This window comes from Molothrus ater, chromosome 11, assembly GCF_012460135.2.
Source record: "Molothrus ater isolate BHLD 08-10-18 breed brown headed cowbird chromosome 11, BPBGC_Mater_1.1, whole genome shotgun sequence".
NCBI lineage: Eukaryota > Metazoa > Chordata > Aves > Passeriformes > Icteridae > Molothrus > Molothrus ater.
In genome coordinates, this window is record NC_050488.2 from 5,993,897 (window position 1) to 6,016,825 (window position 22,929).

At 41.5% G+C, this 22,929-nt stretch overlaps 2 protein-coding genes across 2 annotated transcripts in view; both read left to right on the forward strand.

Moving 5' to 3' along the window:
• The window catches only part of STIMATE (STIM activating enhancer), a 34,588-nt gene extending 19,674 nt beyond the window's left edge, over positions 1–14,914 (forward strand). Inside the window, exons 4-8 of the mRNA XM_036391024.2 lie at positions 1,609–1,730; positions 8,076–8,188; positions 9,075–9,152; positions 9,897–10,046; positions 10,906–14,914. Coding sequence (XP_036246917.2) covers positions 1,609–1,730; positions 8,076–8,188; positions 9,075–9,152; positions 9,897–10,046; positions 10,906–11,022 — 580 coding nt within the window. The 3' untranslated portion in view covers positions 11,023–14,914. The remainder of the gene's footprint in view (positions 1–1,608; positions 1,731–8,075; positions 8,189–9,074; positions 9,153–9,896; positions 10,047–10,905) is intronic.
• A 2,445-nt stretch (positions 14,915–17,359) lies between these two features.
• Positions 17,360–20,906, forward strand: MUSTN1 (musculoskeletal, embryonic nuclear protein 1). The gene is made up of 3 exons (XM_036391025.2): positions 17,360–17,564; positions 20,247–20,367; positions 20,564–20,906. The coding sequence occupies exons 1-3, from the start codon at positions 17,556–17,558 to the stop codon at positions 20,668–20,670; spliced, it is 237 nt and encodes a 78-aa protein (XP_036246918.1). The 5' UTR covers positions 17,360–17,555; the 3' UTR covers positions 20,671–20,906.
• Positions 20,907–22,929: the final 2,023 nt, after the last annotated feature.

The following is a 22,929-nucleotide window of genomic DNA, read 5'->3' on the forward strand; positions in this document are numbered from 1 at the left end:
TTGCTTGGTAGCCAGGCAGTTAGTACAGAAATTAATTCTGCAATGTCACTCTTGGAGCACTGTGACTAAATAGATAAGCATTTCTCTGTAGTGTATTAAACCTGAAGATTTCATGACTGAGACCCCGACAGGCTCTTTACAGGAGCTCCTGAAGCAAATGGGAATTGTTTGGGTTTGTTCTTGATAAGGCTCATGCTCAAGGTAGCTTACACATTGCTGGTAGTGAAAGCTGTGAAATTACTTTTAAAAGCCCAGTAATTTGCCTTTTAGAACCAATCCAGTTCCTTTCGATGGCATCTGCTCACTTGTTGTTCTTGGGTAAACAAAGGAGACACAGCTCAAGGAACATGTTTGTGTTGCTGCACAAGCCAGTTTTTATTCCTTATTCCTCCTTGGTTCCTTCTGTGCTCCTACATGGTAGAAATGTGCAAGAACACTGCTTTTCTCTTCCCACCACAAAGCATTCTGTTAGGCAAAATGCATTTATTTTAGCACATGAACCGTAAAATTTGAGTTATGACAGTTTCAACAATACCAGGCATCATTGTAGGATTTTCCTTGCTTATAGCTTTAAGAATTTCCTGAAAGGTTTGAAAACTGGCAGGTTCAAATTACTTTCATTCAATTTTTATAACTCAAAAGTATATATTCAAGTGAGGTAACAAAAGCATGTCAGAAATTGTCAGTGTTTAAAGCTAAGGCACGATAGTATATTACAGTATTTTAAATTAAAAATAACTTTGTTTATTAAAAATAACACAAAACATTTTGTTAGGCAAAATAAAGGGTTTGCTGACATGTGCATTCTCTCCTGCATCTAGGTATTTTTATTTTCAAATCCCACTTTTAATCTAAGTTTAACATGACACAAAACAAGTAAGAGAATGAGATTATTCAGTGCTCTGAGGATAACTGAAATTACAGTGTGAAGCTGGATAATTTGTCAGACAAGGGTGCAGGTTCTTGATAGCAGAAAAAAATATCACACAGCATTAACCAAAATCTATCTTAGGAAAAATATCCCTAAGTTTGAAGGTGGGTCCAGACTTGCCTGGCAGCAGCACAGCAGGTCCTGTGGGCAGGTTGAGGGCACATCCCGGGGTGAGCCCGGCGTGCGGGAGAATCTCGGTGTCCTGGGGCATCCCTGGGGGCCGGGAGCCCTCTCTGGCTGTGGAAAAGGTGCTGGCACCTCTGATTTCCCTGCTGCTGCTGCTGCTGCCTTCCTGCTGCGGGCTTACAGCAGCCTCTTGTGGCCTCAGCAGGACTCGTGCAGAATCAGCATTGCCGACGTTCCTCTGCAGACACTCAGCCTTGATTTTAGTGTTTGACTAATGCAACGTTAATTAAAACTCAGATTTGGTGAACAGGTATTCGAAAATAACTATGTTTAGAAAGTTTGGGGATCTTTAAGGACAGGAAAAAATATTGAGACTGCTAAAATTATTTAAATTGTAGGCACTCAGTGTAATTACAGAAGTGGGTACATGATTGTTCTCAATACTCTGGCTTCTCAACATACTTACAGCTCTTTTATCAGTCATGGTGTTAAGATACCCCTGTAGAAAATGGACCCTGACTCCTTGGGTTTTTGTCTGGTTTTCCTTTCAGGTACCTTATCAACTTCCTGCTGGATGCCACCTTAGGAATGCTGCTGATCTACATCGGGATCCGTGCCGTCAGCAGCATCGTGGAGTGGCAGCAGTGGGAGTCCCTTCGCTTTGGGGAGTATGGTAAATGTCCTGCTCTGGCACTGAAGTGATTCTCAGGGTAGAATCCCAGAGTACTTTAGCAAGTGGTTAACTCATCCTAAAATCGTTGTACAGTCATTTTAGTATTTCACTTGTCATGAGGGTTAAGTTCTATATCTCAGTATTCACCTTGTGTCTTAGAAAGCTCAACAAGTCTCTGAGCATTCACTGAGTTTGGAATGACTGCTTGAATACTTGAATATTTATTTTTTTAAGGATTGATACAACAAATTATGATATTGGCTAATCTCATGGAAAAAATACAGCATGATAAATTTACTCTGAAACACTTCTAAAAAAATGATTGCTGGAAGATCATTTCCTAGTAAAGCTTTCACTGAACCATGTGCTACTGTCTGAAGATACAGACCAAGAGTTCTGCCAGCCCTCTTTAAGCAGCCACATCCCTTCAGAAAAGGGAATGGCAAGATGCTCTGTGCTGCTCAAGTAATGATCACTGGAGCTTGTGCATGTAGGGCCTGTATCACTGCTGAAAAACATGTGAGGGACAGACTGTGAAATCACTTCCAGGTGAAGTTGCAGAGTTTATCTTCTGTTACCCAGAAGTCCACTGATGTGCAGAAGTTGTGGATTTGCAGCTGCAGTTGAGTATTGCACATTCTTAACATCAGCATTTAATTTTGTTCAGTCTGTTATTTTCAGATTGCTGAAAATGAAATTTTTGTGTACATGCTAGAAATCATATTTGCAGCTCCTTGAGACAGGAATGGGAGGAGATGTTGCCTTATAAGAGAGCTGTGGCTCTTCATCAGAGAGACAAACAACAACCCCAGTGGTTTGAGGGGGGAAGAAGTTGAAGAAAGTTAAAAATGTTTGCCTAACAAATTAGGAGCTTTCACAGCAGTTTTATAATTATTATTGGTAGGATTTTGGTTTTGTAGATTTCTTTGGTTTTAATGATCCTAAGCAGCTGACAGAGCTAAGAATAAGTAAAGGCCTTGTGAAATTGGAGCACTCTAAAAGCTTGAGAAGTTTGCAATCAAATAGCATTAATTGCTATTTGCTTTAATGTCAGAGGTTTAGATATGATAACAAGCAACTTAGAAATAACTGCCTATGCCATCAGGGCATGTTAGATTTATAGAGATTTAATGTGTATCTTTTATGGCCACTTAAGCTGTTTAAATCAGCACTGCCACAACACTGCTTGTCTGCTTTTATCCCACGAGCCACAGTCCAGTATTTCCACTATTTTCCTTGGACTTGTGCATATCTGACTCTTCAGGGAATTGACCAAGAGAGCTAAACCATCAAAACTTCACTTGATGTAAGAGAAGTAAATAGTTCTTCCAGATTAGTCCCAGGCTCGTGTCTCTAAGGGATTAGGTAAGCACCAATGTCCAGGGAAGGCAAAGGGGCAAGGAAGGAGGTGAGACCTCTTGCCCAGAGCCCCCTTTTCTGATTGCTGGTTTGGCTTGAAGCCCTTTGAAGATGTTTGAGCAGCTTTCAGCCTATATAAGACTTGAGTTTCCTCTTAGAGGGGAAAAAAAAAAGTGTATCTATTACAGTTATAGGTAGGTGTTTGTAATCATGTCAGATATTAGATTTTATTTCTCCCTAATAACATTTTGAATTTTTTTTGTGTGTAATCTGTTGTCCTTTCCCATTTTAATGTTCTTTCAACAGTAAGCAATCTGTGGGTGGGGAGATGTGGGGAGTATATTCACTCCCCTGAAATTTCTCTATTTCTTACTGACTTTCAAATGAACCCAGGTCTATTTTAGTTATGAGGCATTTCTGACTGCAGTAATTAAGCTCTTAAAATCAACAGATGAACTTGTGTAGTGCTTTGGAGATGGTCTGTGGCTGCTCCAGTATTGTCACTTTGAATTAGAGATCTGAAACACCTGAACCTGTTTATTGAGTATTCTCCTCTGTGTGTGTGTAAGTGATGTATGAAATTACATAAACCCTCTTTTGTTAGTTGTTCTCACTAGTATCAGATCATTTAATTAGTCACTAACTTTCTTTTCTGCATCTTTATTAATGTGCTGTCCTGCCCTTAGTGTGTTGGGTTTTTAATCAAGCTATTGTCAGGACTGTTTTAAAGCATATTGCAAATCTGCATTTCCATTAATCATGTGAGAGAGGCTTCTGGTATAAAGAGAATTAGAGAGCAGATGGAAAGTTGTTTTGGCTAAAACTAAGTAAGTGCAGTAAGGTTAGCCCTCTGTAAGAAATCCCATCTAAAAGGACAAGTTGCATTGGATCATTTGCTGTCGTCTTCTTTTAAGTGTCTCTGGTGTTCCTGAAGTGAAAACCCTCCTATCACCAGTTTATTTAATATTTTTCAGTTTGACCCAAAGAACACTGTTATTTTTCATAAGATTTTTTAAAATAAAGTAGGGTGAAAGAGGAGACAAAAATGCAGTTCTGTGGAGTTGCAAGTGTGTTTAGAACTTGGTATTTTAAAGTTAAATATGGAATGTGCAGCACAGAATCACAGAGTGGTTTGGTTTGGAAGAGAACTCAAAGCCCATCTTGTTCCACCCCCTGCCATAGACAGGGGCACTTTCCTCTATCCCAGGTGGCCCCAAGCCCCATCCAGCCTGGCCTTGGGCACTGCCAGGGATCCAGGGGCAGCCCCAGCTGCTCTGGGCACCCTGTGCCAGGTCCTGCCCACCCTCCCAGGGAACAATTCCTTCCCAGTATCCCATCTGACCCTTGTCCTCCCTTGCAGCCATTCCCCCTTGTCCTCTTGCTCCATAGCCTTTTCCACAGTCCAGCTCTCCTGGAGCCCCCTCAGGTACTGAAATGCTGCAATAAGGTCACCCTGGAGCCTTCTCCACACATCTCTCTTCTCCACCCCATGGTTCACTGAAGAGTATCAGAGACTTGGAGCATTTTATCTGGAGTAGTAGAGTCAAGTCCTCAGCTTGGAGATCAGTGTGATTTCAGTTTGTTTGTAAATGTGGGAAAACAAACAGGAGCCCTCCTTCCACCCCCAGGCAGGTCTCTTCTTGTGACTGAGTGATGTTTGTGTTCCTAGAGCCTAAATAATCATTTGTCTCAAGTTAGTTCTCACTGTGAGCTCATTTCCCTTCTTAGCTCTATTACTTGATCCCTGGTGATTCATTACTTGAAGTTGTCACAAAAATAGCAGTGTCCTGCTGGTTTTAAAAGCCTTTTCTTTATATGGAGGATAGTTTTTAAGCATAAATGCCTCAAGGAAGGAATGGTTACCAAAATATCAGCATTTATAAATGGTGGCTGTTTGTACAGCAAAACAGCACTGCAGTCTGATTTATGAACAAAGGGCCATGATGCTCCCTCAAGGGCTTTTTTAAATCAGAATTTTTAATTTTATTGGATTTGTCTTCATATCTATGGTTTTATATTCTCAGATTCATTACTTCAGCAGTTGGATTTTAATAGAAGTGCAGAATCAGTTAATATATTTGAGTGTGTAAAGAGGAGAAAAGCAGTCATGATCTGTACTGAAAAGAATGTTCCCTGCATTTTCCTTCCCTTCTTGTCTTGAGCTACTTTAGCTGCTGCAAGTAGAAGACAGGTGATAAATCCCTCCTGGTGATTATAAACTCCACTGGCAACTGAATTGTGCTGTGGCCTCTTTCCTTGGCTTTGCCTCTCCATGGCAGAGCTCAGAAATTGTATTTGATGCATCTTTTTCCTCCAGCTCTTCATTTGCCCCTTGCAGAGCAATTTACTTATAGCCATGTGGGGTAGCTAGCTCTGCCTTCAAAACTATTTAAAATTTATTTTGGTGTAGTTCTGTGAGTTGGCATTTTCTCAAGAAAAAAATTTCAGGATCTGAAGAACAGAAGGAAGTTACAGGGTAGAGGAATAGCAGGTATTGGGTTCAAGAACTGTTTCTAAACATACTTCTACAAAGCACCTGATGGCAGTGGCAGATACAGGTATGGACTACTTCAGCATTGCCCAGCATTTTCCAAAAATGCTGCTACAGTTGTCACTGCAGAGGATTCAAAACATTTCAGTTTCATTCTTTATTTGCTTTTCTTGCACTAGCAAGATGTCCAGTAATTTGATGGATTATTTTATATGTGACAAGTATAAAATCAGAATTCAAGGGGTGACTGTAAGAGACTTCAGAAATTAAATTAGAGCTTTATGGCTTCAACATTAACATTAAAGTTCTAATTTGGGTTTGTGTACAGAACCTCTGAATGTACAAATCCAGGTGCTCTTTGGAGCACCTTCTGGATGTGGTGATGTTATTAATTTGAATTTCATGGCTTATAAAACCATAGAAAAAATTGGTTAGAAAGGAACTCCATATAATCCAACCTCTTGCTCAAAGCAGGATTAACTTCAAAGCTGAAGTGGGTTGTTCAGGACATGGTCCAGTCAGCTTTAATTTCTCCATGGTTTAGGATTTAAGAACCTCTTTATCTAAACAACCTACTCCAGTAGATTTAACCACTCTCACTGTGAAAGCTTTTTTTCCTTCATATCAGAATTGTATCTTCACCCACCCAGTCTGTATCTTCCCACCTTTCTTCTAGGATACTGCTGGGGCACTGTCAAAAGACTTGCTAAATTCAAAGTAGGCAGCATCCCTGTTGTCCCCCACTTGTAATTATAGCTGAGAGATAATTTTGTAGGTGCAGTAGGGCACACAAAAATCCTCAAGTAGAATTTTAATATATACAACTTCTAATTTCAGTCATGTCCCAAAATAAAACCCCAAAGAAACCAGCATCACTCCCCACAGAAACATTGTGGAACAAAGCATTCATTGGTGAGAGTACACAGCACTTTTAATATGGAGTTTCACAGTTTTTGCCTGTACAAAATCTCCTGAGAGTTGCAAAAGATGCAAAATTGTTTTCACTGTCTTTGCTGTTAGGAATGAAATAAATATTGGAAAAGAGATTAGAATAAGCTGTTCATTTCAATAGTAGGGCTATAGCAAAAGCTAGATTATTTTTTTAATATTTGCTAATTAGTGAGAAAAACTAGAGAATGCTAATAAAAATGGGGAGTATAGAAATTAATTGCTAAAATGTAATTCTCAAACTTAATTCAGGCCTTGTATCTTCAGAAGAATCACAGTTGCTTGACTCTGACTTACTGATGTTTTCCCTTTAAAATTCTAACTCTCTGGGTTTTTACAAGAGAAGCTGCAACTGCAATATTTAATTGTAAAACTTGAGCATTTTAATTGCTTTCCTCTCAGACTGTTGAGTGTTGATCAGAAACTCATCCTGTAAAACTTGCTTAGGAAGTATTTGTTGTTTTGGACTCCAGTCTGATTTATCAGTTTCTCTGTGTAGCATTTCAGCAGTAAACCCTCAGTCTCAGAGTATTACCAAGTATTAATACTGAAAGCCTTTCAGGAGTGTTCCAGAAAAGGAAGCAGCAACTGTCCATTATGCATTACAAACACATTAAGGCATCTGATTTTCCATTGCACATTATTCATCCCCAGGCTAAGAGTTTGGAGCTGCCTTTGAAGAGATTGCAGAGGCTGCTGCAAAGACTAAAAATCTGTCACCCCTCTCCAGAGCTTGCTTTTGTTTTCTGGTGAAGTGCAGCTTCAAACTCACCTGCAAAGCTTGTTAGGCTTACCAATCCTCTTTTTTTTCCCCTTTTTTGTCTTCTTTTTCTTTCTCTGCCTTCTTTCAAAGAGTCTAATTGTGTGCTTAAGTTTTCCTGTTCAAATATTTGTGGTATTCTTTCTGTCCTGGCAGATAACTTCATGCACTCAGGTTTTCACTCTGTTGAGTGCACCTGCTGCACCCTTTCACACTGGAGCTACAATATGATCCTAATTTTTTATTCAGCTTAATTTTTTATAGCAGCTCTTGCACCTTCAGTTGGTTACTTATGGTAACTCACTTTGTAGAGATGAAAAATATCTTTAAGGTAGCCTAGAGACAATGGTGGAAATCTAAGTTCTACTTAGACTGAAGGGAAATGTGTTTTCCCCAGCCACGTTTTCCTCAAATTTTCTCCTTTAAGACACTTAACAAATTTTCTCCTTTAAGACACGTATGTCATGATAGAGGATCAAAAATTAGCAATATGAGGAGAAACACAATGAAGGTTTATCTGTCTTGCTTTCATCAGATTATATGAAACAGTATGAGCATATTACAGGTACTGCTGGATGGGACAAAGTCCTGTTATATTCAGTTTCTGATACTTTTTGAAAGCTGGGGTGAGGCAGAGGGAGGGGAGGAGCAACACTGAAGGAATTGGAGAAGGCACTTCTGGAGGATTTAGCTGCCCTGCTGTCTCTTCCAATACAGCTTTTTTAAGATGTTTACTATGAAGTAAATCAAACCTATGCATATATTGAACCTTTCTTCTTTCTTGCAGGTGACCCCCTGCAGTGCAGTGCTTGGATGGGCCAGTGTGCTCTGTACATAATGATTATGACATTTGAGAAAACCATCATCATCATAGTGCTGCTTATACCTCAGTGGAAAGAGGTTGGTTTTTACAGCATTTACAGACAAGTGAATTTTAGGTGGAAGCTGTAAAGACTTCCAGCTGTGTTTATTGGTTTGGCTCAAGCATCATGATTGTCTACATTCATTGCCAATTAACTCTGTAGTAGTGTTGTGTTCTTTAGTTTAATTGGGATACTGCTAATGAGACCTTTATCCATTGCCAGAAATATCATATTGTATTTGGAGGGGTTTTTGTAAACTGAAAAATCCAAAATTTAATTCTATCTCCATGTCTAAAGTACCCTTGAAACTACTAAGTGCTTCTTTCTTTTCTTAACTCTAATTCTTGCCCATTTTGTATTCTTGTAGTATTTTGAAGAATTTTCTTTGCCTGACCTTGTTGATAGGTTTTAAGTGTAGACTTTTAGAAATTCGTGGTGGATTAGTGAATCCACTGGTGCTGACTGGATTAACCTTTATTTTGATGGACGCTGTGCAACCAGATATTCAAAGTGGTGCTGATATTGCCCATTAAAACCAGTTAGCTCTATTGTATGCCCTGGACTACTTTGGGAACTCTGTTCTCCTTACTGTGTATTTTGTAAAACTCTGCTCTGTTTAAATTTCCTAAAGATGGTTCTACATGTTCCTTGGGAGTGGCTCTGAAATGTTCAAGATGATTCTTATGCATCTCCTCAGACTTCTGTAAACAAAAATGACAGAGATAAGTTTCTTGTCAGCCCCACTTACTTATCTGTGGTAATTTATGAGCTGTCCTAAATACTTAGCTTTTCTCAAAGCTGCCCTTTTTTGGTTCTCCTGCATTATTTCTGTCACATTAGCTTGTACATGAACATTGCCCTGCCTAAGCCAGTTGGGTGCACATACTGCTGGTGAGCTGAACTCAGTCCTTTTCTTTCCACAGGTGGCTTTATTGAACCCCATAGAGAACCCCCAGCTGGAGCTGGCAATCGTCATGCTGATAGTTCCCTTCTTTGTTAACGTTAGTACCACTCACTTCATGAGATGCTTACTTGGGTATCCTTCTGCCATGTGTTCATTAATTAACATTGGTCCTTAAAACATTCTGTACCTTGGTGCTTAAGTTAATTTAAGGGCTGCTAAAGAATGGGTAAATTGTCTGGTTATGTACATTTTACAAAGCTGAAATCCATATGGAGCAAAAGAACCAGGTTCAGGAGAGGGGCAGAAATGCCTCATAGACCCCTTTGGCCTGATGACTTCAGTAGATTGTCTGACACAGAGATTATAAAATTACAGTGAAATTTGCTTCAGGAAGCAGTTGGTCTAAGGACAGACATCCTGTGAAGTATCCTGTGTCTGACCATGGCTAATGGCAGGTGGCCGTGGTGGAGCAGAGGAAAAGGGCAAGTGTGCAGTCATCCTTCCCAAAGTACACTCTTGCAGCAATCAGGGATTTAGAGATTAGAGCCAGAGCCAGAGGGTGTCCTTGCACATAATAACTGCTGGTAAAGCATTGCTACATGAAGAGTTAATATACAATCACTGTGAATAGTCACTACTTTTCTCATTTCCTTCTCTTCCACAAAGGGATTAAGTAGCTGGATTACACCTGAAAGGTGTAATAAGATATGTGACACTGTGCCTACACAAGATTTAGCTTTTGGCCAATTGAGAATTATTTTCAAGTTCATTTGGTCAGTATTTGGACCTTCCTTCTACTCTGAAGAAAGCTGAACTGTTGCTTTCCCCTTCTTTTTAACAGGCGTTAATGTTCTGGGTAGTAGATAATTTCCTTATGAAGAAAGGGAAGACAAAAGCTAAACTTGAAGAAAAGGAAGCAGGACAAGATTCAAGAAATGGAAGCAAAGTCCGATACAGGAGAGCAGCATCACACGAGGAGTCAGAGTCAGAAGTATGTGGAGTTAATTATTGCAGTTAATGCAATATCAATCCAGTGCATCCCTCCTGATACTGATTTCATTGTGGCACTGTCAACTTAATTTTGATTTGCTGAGCGTGTACCTCTAGCAGTAGCTCCTGGCATTGACAGATGAGAACCAGTTAAGGAAAAAGTCATTGTTGTACCACTCTGGCAGTTAATTTCCTTGCAGATGGGCAGGGAGACACAATAGTATATGTAAATACCACGGGTGAGCTGTGCTGCAAGTGCTTCTAAAAAAACCTTACAGGGAATACAAAACTAACAGACAATTCTAATTCAAAGAGAGGTTAATAGCTTAAAGTGAGAGGGAGCTGGTGGAGGCAACTGACCTGATTTTTGAGAATTATTTACATAGCTGCCTTAGCATAACGTTATTCTAAATTACATTAAGTGAGCAGTTTTTAGTTCAGCTGAAAGATGGGTGGTTTATTTGAAGGTGAGTCAGTTTAGCTTTAGTAAGTTAATGTAACTTTTCTGTGTGATAAACAGTGCTATTTATATGGGGTTTGTCAGGTTATGTGACTACCTTGTTATCAGTGTGGATCAAGACCTTAAATATTCTCTCAGGCTGCCTCCACTGTTGTGGCATCACTGTTTGGGTTCAGAGTCAGTGGGCTGTAGTGAGATTAATATGCATCCATCCTTCTGCAAAATTTACTGGAGGTTTCTGATAGTATCTGCAATGATGTGGCAGTAAATCCTAATTGTGTTCTAAGCTCTTTCCTGAGCAAATAATAAGGTGCTTTGCAAGCATAAAAAAGTAAAATTTAAAAGTAGAAAGAAGGATTGTGACTGCTCCATGCGCTCAGAAGTTGTAATTTGTTTTTAGATCCTTATTTCAGCAGATGATGAGATGGAGGAGTCGGATGCTGAGGAGGACCTGCGCAGACTGACCAACTTGAAGCCCATCAAGAAGAAGAAGCATCGCTTTGGTCTGCCTGTATGACACATTCCTTGGCCTGTGGACTTGCAGGTTTCATGGCAAAAACTTCTGTCAGTGGGGTTTAATGTTGCAATTGCATCTCCCTTTTCATACAAACTGACTTAGAAGCAAGGTCTACCAACAGGAGGCAAAGCAGTTGGAAGACTTCCAGTTCAGTTGCACTACAAACACGCTGACCAGTTATGCAAGAACATCTCCTCATCATGTGTGGGAAATGGACAAGTCACTAAGGATTCGTGTGGGAGGTGTCAGAGAAGATCAGAGAGAACAGATACAGAATCTTTCACTTTCAGTTACTGATGGGACAGTGTATGGAGTTCTCAAAAAGGCGTCAGAATTGACTAAGTTAAAGGAGTGTGTTTTATTACTAAAACTGGCTTTTGCAGCATAATTCCTAGAGCAGAATAGTTTATGGTTACAAGCTGTAACTTAACATTATTTTTTTAAGTACAAATGTTTACTTGCTACCGGGTACCTATGGAACTAATAGGTGGAACAAAGATTTTTTTCCAAGTCTTCTCAAATCTATCTGACTATTTTATATTTAAGTTATATTTTCATACAGTTGTATTTAAAGATTCTCTTTATCAGAGAAATGGGTACCGTTCCCTTTTTTGTGCAGAGCAGGTCAAAAGATTTGTAGTGAAAATCTTATTTATCCTTGTCTCCTGATTTAAGACAAAGGGATTGCAAAGGGAAAAGCTCTCTGTCACTGCTGAAGTCACCAAATATCACTAGAAAATGCAGTCCTGTGTGTGCTCTTGACCACATAATTTGAAAATACCTTTTTCAGTAGGAGGTGGTGTTTGCATATTTGACAAAGGTGCACTTTAGTGTATAACAAAAATCCATTGTGATAAGTTATTTGTGAAATGAGTATCTATGGATACTCTAATTATTTGTTTTTCTGCAAGTCTCTTGTGCATACCTCTCAAATGACCCAAAAGAGATGGAACATTTCTGATACTTTTCCTATTATAGGGCCTGCAGTACAGGACTGTGATCTGATTATAGCAGTTGTGCTACAATATTGCAAATACAATTCTGTCCCTTTTTTTTTTTTTGTTGGAAAAGCAATCTTCTACTTAATGTGCTTAACAGCAACAGCAACAACAAAATTTCTCCTATTTAATGCCATAAAGTCTCATTATCCTTCAATAGTAAAAGAACAACCCCAAGGGATACAGTGCAGTTGTTACCACAGCATTTCTGAGATTTTCAGTGTCTCTTCTGATAATTGAGAGCACGTAGTGATCTGAAACCTAGCAGACATATTTTCAGTGATATCCTTTTGCTTTGCATATTTTCTAAATGATTGTTTCTGACAGCTTTCCTTGCTTAGCTAAACCTTGTGCAGGACAAGGCAATGTGTCAAAGAGGTGACAACAGACCTTGAATGCAAATCTGTTGCAGTACCTGGACACCAGAAAAATTCCAAGCCTTAAACCAGTTTCATTGGAAAACTGCTCAGAACTTTTTAAGATTTTTTACGTTTTTTTATAGATTTACTAGGTCTTAATGTGATTTATTATCCAGACCACTTAACTGGGCCTTAGTAAATACTGAACTGTGCGCTCCCGTGCTTACTTTCACTATTCCAGCATCCTTTTTCCTGGTGGCTGCCAAGGGGACACGATGCTCTGACACCTCAGGGTGTCCAGCCAGCTCAAAGGGACATTTACCAAACCCAAGGTTTTAGTTGAGCCACTGACCTTTGCTACTGTGCACTGAAACGTAAGAACTGCAATAAGTTACAGTACTAGTGTTTCCTTTAGACTAAATCTAGAGACTAATGACAGTGGAAGCTTACCTGATTTCTTTTGACATGGGGGGGTGGGGATGGGGAAATGTCCCTAATCAGTGTTGCCTCTGTTTGGGGGGTGTGGGGTTTTTTATTGATTGTATCACTCGCATCTTCTCTTGACTATTGACCACTGGGCGGGCGCAATCTCCAAAAGCACAGTACTTCAAGGAATTCATCAACAGAATAGTCTCCTACAGCTCACTTTTCCAAAGGGATTTAAGAGCTAGGGCTGGCTCTTGTCACAATTGTCAGCATTTATTTTTTTAGCATAGGATTTGTTCTGTTTCAGATAGTAAACTAAAGCTACTGAACATGTGCTACGTCCCAGTGCAGAGCATGGCTGTCCTCGCCAGCTGAGATAACTGAGCAGCGCACACAAATTTAACTGTGCCAGCTTGCATCTTATCTTCCTTTTCCCTCCTCCAGTTACTTCAATTATCAAAATGATTCTAGTCTCATGTTTAGTCTGTGAAGTGTCAGTATAAAATTATGGCCTTAATCATGTAAAAATATTTCTTTTGAGCAGACCTCAAGCTTATTGACCAAGTACAAAACAGTATGAAGCGCTACGGAGCAGTTTCTTGAAGGTGGTTATAGAAAAGGTTCTGAATGCCTAATTTCTCATGTCTTAAGTGCTTAAATGTCTCTTCTTGTGAGATATAGATATGCCTGGCGAGATGATGTAGTAAAGCACTATGATCCAAAGACACAGAAGTATTTTAAATACCACAATAGTAACAGGAGGAGCAACCTTCAGAGGGGAAAAAATTAAATTCTCTACTAAGACAATAATTCTATTCAGAATTTTAGGTAAGTAACAAAATCTGGGGGTTTTTTATCTATACATTCTTTGTTACCATTGTGAAAGAGATGGAAAATATAAAACCAGCCGTTTTCCTCTCTGTAAGGTAAAAATTGAAATTCTTGCAGTAATTATGAGTAGGAACAAGTCCTTTTGTCTGACAGGCTTGCATGTGTGAGCAGGGAGTGTGCTTTAGTGCTTCACTGTGTCTTACCACTTGTTAAAATGTATTGGCAGTACAGTCTGAAATGGACTTTTCATAAAGAGTTGATCCAGTGTGAGGTTGCAACACCATGTTTGTATTATCCTCCAGTTGTCACTCAGATTTCTGCCTGGCAAATGTACTTCAGGACAGCTCATAGCAAAGGTTTAATTCAGGCTGTGCTTAGAAAATAGGATTCTGTTTAATGAAAATAAGCTATGTAGTGAATGCTAAAGTAAGAGGAAGGGATTATAACTTAGAGAAGAGACACAAATATTGGTGGAGATGGAATTTACCACGAGTGGTCAACCTAAATACATTAACTGTTCCTAGTATCTGACCTGTGACACATCTGCATAAACTTAAAACACTGGTGTTGTCTAGTATGTGGTTTCCAAGTTCTGGCTTCAATATGTTCAAGTCCCCTTGTCTTACTTTAAGTAGGTGAATGCTGTCTGTTAATGTTACTAACTAAAATGTACTATAGCTTTTCTTCAGGGAAAACTCAGAAACTGAGTTGCAAATTAGAGCAATGCAAAGTGATCCCCTCGGGCAGGTGTCTGCTCTGATCCCTGCCGAGCCTGGGGAGGGGGGCCCGGGCTCTCCCGCTCTGCTCAGAGCTGAGCATCACAAGGAATCTCTGCCACTGTGCTTGACTAACCCGTGTTTGCAACTTTGCTGTGCTTTTTACAGGAGAAACCAGTAGTGAAAGCTAATAAATTCAGCCACACCAAGTCAGAGTACATCTACAGCATAGGCGTGCAAACTTTTTTAGGTGAAGTTTCCAGTTCAATTACTGAAAATTACTACTATGGTTTTACAAAGTAAAACTGCAGTATCTTTAAAAAAGGGACTCTTTTGTAGGTGTTTTTGTCTTGTGTGGGTATCCATCTCAAACTGAATGTGGGGTTTGTTTGTAAGTAAATTCAGAGTATAGCCAATGTGAGCAAAACCAACAGCTGTATTCTGCTGCCCTCTGTTTGGACCATATTGTTTAATCAGTGGTGTTACCTTAAACTTTTAAGGGTATCTGATGTAATTACATTATAATGGTTTACAATAAAGTCTGACTTATTACAGATTTGTACACTTGTTTTATACTTGTTCTGTTTCAAAGTGCCTGTGTTTCAGTGTCTATAGTGTGCTTTTGTGGGAAGCAGGTTCTGCTACTTGATTTTAACTTCAGCTCTAATTGTGCACCCTGTTATGTTGATTTTCATTTCAGTATATTTATTTACCTTAATGGCAAGTCCCATTTGATCAGGTAGAGCCATTGTTCTTAAGTTGCAAATTTTGTTTACAAGTTCAAGAATCCTTGCAGGCTCCTCTCAGATCCATTTCCTGAGGGAGGTTTTTTTAGGGCTGGAGCTCTGGAGCTGAACAAGATGGACCCAATCCTGCCTCTGTAACTCCTCTGTGACATTGCCCTGTTATTTTCATACTTTCACCTTCCACATCCAAGCAGCCCCACACCCTCTGCACCCATTCAGGGAATTCAGAGTATAATCTTCATTCTACCTAAAGTGTCAGTCCCCTGAGAGGTTGTTAGCACTTTCCTGGAGAAGTCAAATCTTCCCTGAGATTTGGCAGCCATGTGCACATTCACTTAATTCTCTATGGTCATTGCCATATTTTAGTTGGAACCATTCCTCCAGCAAAGGAGTTTTCCACAATTTCTATTGCAGTGGAAGATCACAACTTGTATTTTTAATAGCCACTGTTGGATAAATGAGCCATCTTGTTCCATTGTCATTCGTGTCCCATTTAACAGATCTTAAGGACCTCAACCAGGTGAACAGGATTTCTAATCTAAAATTTAAGTAACTGTAGATTTAGGCTGGGTTCTTTGTGATGAAAAATAGCCCATAATCTGTGCAAGTATATGATTGTGCCCTTTGTTGAGTACTGGTTTAGGAAATGGAATTGAAGAGAACAGAACTCTCCAGGCTGTGCTGCCTGCCTCTCTAAGCACTTCACCTGCCCCAAATGGCAAGCAAGGTATGAGTGGTTTGATTTTGTTTGTATAGATTAAATTGCTATGAAAGCACAACTCTGTTGCTTTTGAGGGAGGACTATGCAGTACCAATTAACTGAAGCAATTTTGAAAGCTGAAGGGAAAATAATAGTTCAGTGTCTTGAATTCTAAATATTTGCTTTAAACACGCAGAATGTTATTTTCCTGTCATAATAGATAGTCAGAATAGTGACGCTTGTGGGACTGTAGAGAAACATCTTAGTAGAGAACTGTTACTTTGTACAATAGAAAAAAAAATCTGTTTTTTTTAAGGTCAATGTTTTATTCTTCTGTTTTGTTGGCCTACTAAGGGCACTGCTGCTCTGTAGAAATGCTTCTTCTGGTTACAAAGACGTGGGTTTAAAATAGAAAATCAAGCTAAGGAATAGCTAAGGGCGTAACATCCAGGCTGCATTTTAGCCTACAAATAATTCCCCCAATAAAGGAGAAGATCTCAGGCCTGGAAATAGTTCAGCTTAAAGGCAGTTTGAGCATTGGGAGGCTTGGGGAGTAGTTCATAGCCAGCAGATCGCACAGTCCTGCTTGTACAGCACTGGAGCTGTGGTTTGATGTCATGTTTTCATCGTGAAAAACAAATTTTTGTTACCTCTTGTTCTTTTCTGTACCCTAAAAGCACTGGCAGAGCCTGAGGAAAGGCTAGGGCAGATTTCTACCACTACAACAGTTGATCTCTCTAGTGGAAGGTGTTTGGAGGTCAGCCATGCCTGCCCTTCTCACATTAACCCACCTGGCTGGAGTCTTGGTTCTTTGTAGGTGTTGAGAGCAGTCACAGAAGCTGATATTTTTTTTGCATGATGTAAAGATTTCATATAAAAAGCCAAAAGGGGAACAATCTCCCACTCAAACCTCTCGCAGTACTGAAAAATAGAATTCATGCTCAGAGATGGCAGGGCTTTACTTAATTAAAAAATTGTTTAGAGAACAAATATTAAAAGTTCCGAGAAAGGTTTTACTGCTGTCAGCAAGTACAGTGGGGAACACTGAGTTTATCCATGTCTGAGTAAGCTATTCCTGTACAGATGTGGGTGAAATGGTTAAACTTGCTGATAGTGCTGGAAGTAGAAGGTGATTTTACTCTCTCAGTTGAGTAAGAGCCAGCACTGGAGCATGATCAGAGATAGAGCTGTAAGGGTAAAACCATACCCTACTTTATTAGCTTTCCAAAAGACATAGAACACTCTCCTGTTAAAGATTCCTGTGCTAAAGTGATTCAGGGCACAGTTATGCTTTGGACTTCAGGTTTGTATCATCTTTAGAGAACACATATTTTGTTTTGCTGGGAAAGCAATGCGCACTCTTTTTTATCCCTCCCTCCCCGAAGAGGGTTCAGAGTCAATTTTGTGTCCATAACAACATATTGCCTTTTAAAGCTATAAATAGAGCCCCAGCGGACTCCCCGGGAAGCGTTCTTTGCCGGGACCCGGCTTCCCCGCTGCCGCAGCTGCCCCCGTCAGCCCAGCCCGGTGAGTGCTGCACGCCCGAGTCATCGCCAGGAATAAACCACGGACAGCAACAGCCTGCCCCGACCTGAACCATCCCGCCGCCGCTGCGGGAACATGAGCCAGCCCGTGACTTCACTCGCATGCTCTATATAAGTCCAGGAAAACAACAGGCGCTCGCAGAGCTCACGGGCTGGATTTAATCAAAGTCGGGAACGACCTGGGAGGGATTTCAGCGAGGGAGCACCGCAGTTATGTCACAGGTACGGGGACATCTCTGCGCTGCCAGCCCTCGGAGCCGCGCCTGGCAAACCTGCTGCTGGTTTGGATGCTGCGCTTGGAAAAGCTTATTAGGAGTTCCTCTCGTTAACCCGTGAATTCAGCTTTTCTACTCTGTGACTTGTGTGATTAAAATATTTTAACAAATGCATACTTAGGATGGGTTATTTGGTGAAGAAGGAAAGCAGCTGCTCTCTACATGGTTAATTAATTTAGCTTTAAAATGTTCTGGTTTACCTTAAATATTTTTATTTGTGTAGAAAGGGAAAAATCCTTTCCCCTACTCTGCGTTGGGATGTTTCACAGATGGAGGAATCTCTGCCTTTCTAACACAATTTCTCAGTGATTCTGAAATTCTGTTTTGCAAAGAGGTGGCTGTGCTGAAATGTCACTGTGTAAAGCTTAGTTAGGATAAGATATTTGAGACTGAAATTCTGTATAAAATCAGTACTTTTATACTCATTTTATAACTAATGGTTTGTCTTTAATGCATGCCCCAATAATCAGTTTTTCAAAGTGCTCTTGAAATGAACTCAGAAATGGTGAGGTTCAGGTAAATGTTACATTTGCATCACAAGCTACATGTGCCTGGCAGAGCTCTCCTCAGCATGAGAGTTTTACAGGAGTAGTGTGATGGAGAGTAGGAACACAGAGAAAGTAAGAGAGCACAGTTCTTCAGCCATAGAGAGTAACTCAGTTCAGCTGATTTTCTTTACTCCAAAGAAAATTGTACTTAAAATCCAGTTGTATGTCTTGTAAAGTAGCACTTTCTGTCTTGTGACAGGAGGAGATAAAGCACAGGCTGCACTCCCATGCCAGGAATGGCTCCTGGCAGCCCCTGCTCAGAAATTCTGGCAGCAGTTAGCAGTGGTGGGGCTGTGACAGTGGCAGCTGCTGGCCAGGGCTCACCATAACCTCTCTGTGCACCAGCTTTGCTCTTCAGCTGGGGCCGGCTAATCCGCAGCAACTGTCCCGCTGGAAAATCCTCTGCGATCAAAGCGTGAGATGGTTTATTTTAAAATAACTGGGTGACATTCAAGAGCTCTGCTCAGCCTGGCTGTATCTTTGTGTATGCCAAGAGCCACCTTTCCTCACCCTGTCCCCAGGAATTCCCTTGTCCCGGTGGGTAGAAGCCTCAGATTTACTGTCTGTTACCAATAATGGGTGAAGGATCCTTGTGGATTTCACGTTGCTCTTAAAGCAAGAGGCTTTTTCCCTTCCTGGGTTGGCTGCCTGTGGAGCGGGCCATGGGCATGAGGGACTGTTCCCATCATGTGCCAGTTGTCATTCCAGAAGGACAGGTGACTCCTGGCTGTGGGGATGTTTGGCTCACCTGAACAACCATGCACGAGGTGTTGTGAATTTTGAAGGGTTTGCTGCCGCCCTTTCCCCTCGCTTGCTTTGGCTACTCATGCGTGTCTTCCCCAGAGATCTCGTAAATGTTTTGTTTCCCACAACACATACAAGTGGCATTGACAGTGAGCTATTCTGAGCGTTCCCAGGAATTTGCAGCAGGCAGAAATTGTGCTGAAGGCTCCAGTGGAGCCAGGCCACCCGTCCAGGAGCCAGTCATGCAGGCGCTGTCCCTGCAAGCTCCCTGGGACTCGCTGCTCCAGCCATCTGTAGGCCTTGAGGGATTTGTTTCCCTCCACAACTGCTTTTAGCCTCACAGGCAGTGCCTGAGAGGCTCCACCACTGCCAGAACCCAAATATCAGAAGCCCTGTGTATGTAGTGATGGTCAGAGAAGTTTGTTGTTGATCTTTCAGTGTGCAAATCTATTAGAGTTGGAGTGTGGGGGTCTTCTGTTCCTCTCAATCATATCCCTGTGCCCCTGAATCTTGCCATGAGGGCTGCCTGGTGGGACAGTGAAAATCCATCCATGAAGTAATAAACTGATGGAGGAATGGTTATGGTGTTGGCTGCTGCAGAGTGGGGTTGTGTCTGACTGGGCAGTCCTAATTTAAAGTAGGCTGATGAAGCAATGTTATCCCTATTTCCTTGTAGTGGAATAAACTGTGAACAGATTAGTACTTGGCTTTAGCAGTGCACCACCTGATGATGCATCTGTTTCTGTATTAGGTTTCCTTCTTTTTTGGGTTCCAAGTCCAGTGCTTCAGATGTGTTCAGTACAGAGCCCTGTTGAGTGCTCAGACCCTTTTGTTCCTTAAATTTAAGATGATCAACTATGGGTCAAGTGTTTATTTGAACTTAAGACAAGTCCAGATTTGGAATCTCTCTGACTGGTTTCCCAAAGAAGTAGTAAGTTAACTGAGGCACAAGCCCAATTTTGTAATAAAGTGATTTTTCCTTTCCAAATATTGAACAGGTTCTTGAATTACCAATCAGTACTTGCAGAATAAGCAGGCAGGGCTGGACAGAGAAAGTCTAAGAATTTTTTTTTCTTTTTTTTAATTAAGCAGTCCATTGCTCTTTCAAAGGCTGTACAATAAAAAGACAATTTCAGAGCAGTAAGAGTGTAGCAGATTTTGGGAAGGGCAGTGAAATTGTGATTATGGGAAGATCTGAAGTAGTTGAGTATGTAACTTCAGAACTGAAATAGGTGAAATATTGTGTAGCAACTCTGTATGTTGTAGTCTTTGGGTGGAGGTAGCTTTGTTCCCTGTGCTTTGTACACAAAATACTCATGTGTAGGTCTGTTTCTTAGCCAGCCCCTGTGAAAAAGAAGCGTCCTCCAGTGAAGGAGGAAGACCTCAAAGGAGCCAGAGGAAACCTTGCCAAAAACCAGGAAATTAAATCTAAAACCTACCAAGTGATGAGGCAATGTGGTAAGTCTTCTTGATTGGAAGCAATTAAGCAGAGTAAAACATTGACTTGATTGCCCTTTTCAAGTGAAAGGGTTCCTCATCTGGTGGACAAGTGAAGTATTTATCAAATGTATATATGTATTTCAGCAGCACTAATTTGACTCCCTGAATTTGGGTGGTATTTCACTGATTGTCTCTCCTGGTTTTCTTTTCTAAGAACAAATGGGTTCCGCAGCGCCTTCCATATTCAGCGGGGCTCGGACAGGAGGTGAAACAGTCTTTGAAAAACCGAAGGATGAACCAGCCAAGAGCGTCTTTGGCTGACAGTGGAGCTGGACATGACTCACCAAAATGATTGTTGTAACATTTTTCAAACTTTCTGTTCCTTGCACTAAAGTCACTGTAGACTCAAGTAGCTAATTTCCACTGTAAGTCCTTAAGTAGGGAATATACTCATATCAAAGAGTAAAACTTCCATGTTCATTTTTATTACATGCCTTCTTTCTATATATTGGATAATGTTTGCTATAATTGTTTAATAAAAAAGGTTGTTGGACTCAGCTTGGCACACTGTGGTGACTCATTTCACTTGGAGCTCAGATTAATTCCGTGGGCACTTCGGCACTACAGGCGATTATTTTGTCTGTCAAATGCAAGTAAAAAGTACCCTGATGACACAGTATCAGTGTAATTTCTTCACACCAGGGGATCTGAGGGGGAGCTGATCAAAAGGGCAGCACAGAAACCTGGAGACTTCACCCAGATCTGTGTTGCCTACAGCAGCACCTTGGCGAGGGCCCTCAGGGTGGTGGCATGGCACAGGGTGGTGGCTCTCCCCTCACGGCGCTCCCCTCACGGCTTCCCCTCACGGCGCTCCCCTCACAGTTCCCACTCACGGCTCTCCCCTCACAGTTCCCACTCACGGCTCTCCCCTCACAGTTCCCACTCACGGCTCTCCCCTCACAGTTCCCACTCACGGCTCTCCCCTCACAGTTCCCACTCACAGCTCTCCCCTCACGGTTTCCCACTCACAGCTCTTCCCTCATGGCTTCCCCTCACAGCTCTTTCCTCACCGTTCCTGCTCACGGTTTGCCACTCACGGCTTCCACCTCCCAGCTCTCCCCTCACAGTTCCCCTCACGGTTTCCCACTCATGGCTCTCCCCTCACAGTTCTCCCCCATATCTCTCCCCTCACACCCTTCCGGGCAGCCATGCCATGATTTCCCTTCATGCAGCTCAGCTGTGAGGGCAGAGGCCCAGCTCTCAGAGTGTCCCAGCACCGAGGGAGGGATTTCAGCTCATTCCCCAGTGGCTTTTGCCTCCTGTCCCACTGGATCGAATGAGAAGCGGGGTGCCAGACCCAGCCGCCATGTCCTGCCCTACCATGGAGATGAGAACCCAGCGAGTGTCTCTGTACAACACCAGCACACTCTGAGGGGAAGCTGGTTTTTTTAAATGCTGTTTGCTTCTTAATTTGCTGCATTAAACACCAAACCTGTTTTCTCCCAAACCCCAGAGTGTTTCCTCTCAGCTGGATATTTGTGCTAAAACACAGAGGAACCTCTGTGGGCCCCTGCCATGCTTCCCACACACCCTGAGTCTCTGCAGCACGTCTGGAGATGGTAAGTAAGATGCCAGCTTTGTTAAAGAAACTACTTTTATTTTACACAGACTAGACATGATTAAGAGGTAAAAGTGATGCCAAAGTTCTCTGTGCACCATGAAATGCATCATATTTGGCTTTTGTGTCCCAAACACAGATAAAATGAGACAATGCCCATCCCAGAGAGACTGTGGAGAGGTGTTCACTTAAGGCAGCAGCAAATCCTTTGGCTTTAAGGGGAAAGCTTCTTTAAAGATATTGCTGGTGCATTGCTTTGCCCTGCTTTTTTCACTTTAAAAGATTATTATTTGCAACCAAGACCCCACCTCCTCACTTTAGTGGGCACAATTTCTCCATGGAGCACAGGCTCCTCACAGGTATGTACCTGTGGCAGAGCCTTTCCCAAGATCCTTCCAGAGCATGAAAAAAGTCACGGTGGAAAAAATTCCTGCCCTGATTATACTGGAGCTGCCTTTGCATTGGGTTCAACAAACCCTCCTTAATTAACCTGTGTGGAGAAGGTGGAAGGAGGTTGTTCAATAGTTATAGAAATGGTGGCAAGGGGCAAGTCGGGCAAAATATTGTCACTTTCCTTATTGCAGTACAAGGGCCTGACCTGCAGGTTTGTAGGTGGGTTAGCAGGACAAGGGGGGGTGCTGTATTTCAGACCCTGCTTTGGATATGTTGGTGCTGATTTAATAAAGCACAGAAACCTCTGTGTCCCACATGGATTCTACAGGGAAGCCAAGTAAGGTATCTGCCAGAGAAGTGGGATTTGGCAAACAGCTCTATTTCCAGGATGTTGTCATGTTCATTTACTTGTGCTGCTTCCAAGTGTGACAATAAGGACTGGGCATTGTTTTTGGTCTTCCTGTCTTTTAATGTGGACCTCATCTAAAAAACGTGAGGGGCAGAGCTGATGCTGCAGCCTAAATCTGTGCAGCAAAAGCAGCTCTTTAACATCCGTGTGATTTTACACA

Bases quoted from the DNA above. Each gene is read 5' to 3' on its own strand.
- MUSTN1 (XM_036391025.2), top strand. The intron at 20,368-20,563 runs GTAAGTCTTCTT...TTCTTTTCTAAG, and splicing joins CCAAGTGATGAGGCAATGTG to AACAAATGGGTTCCGCAGCG.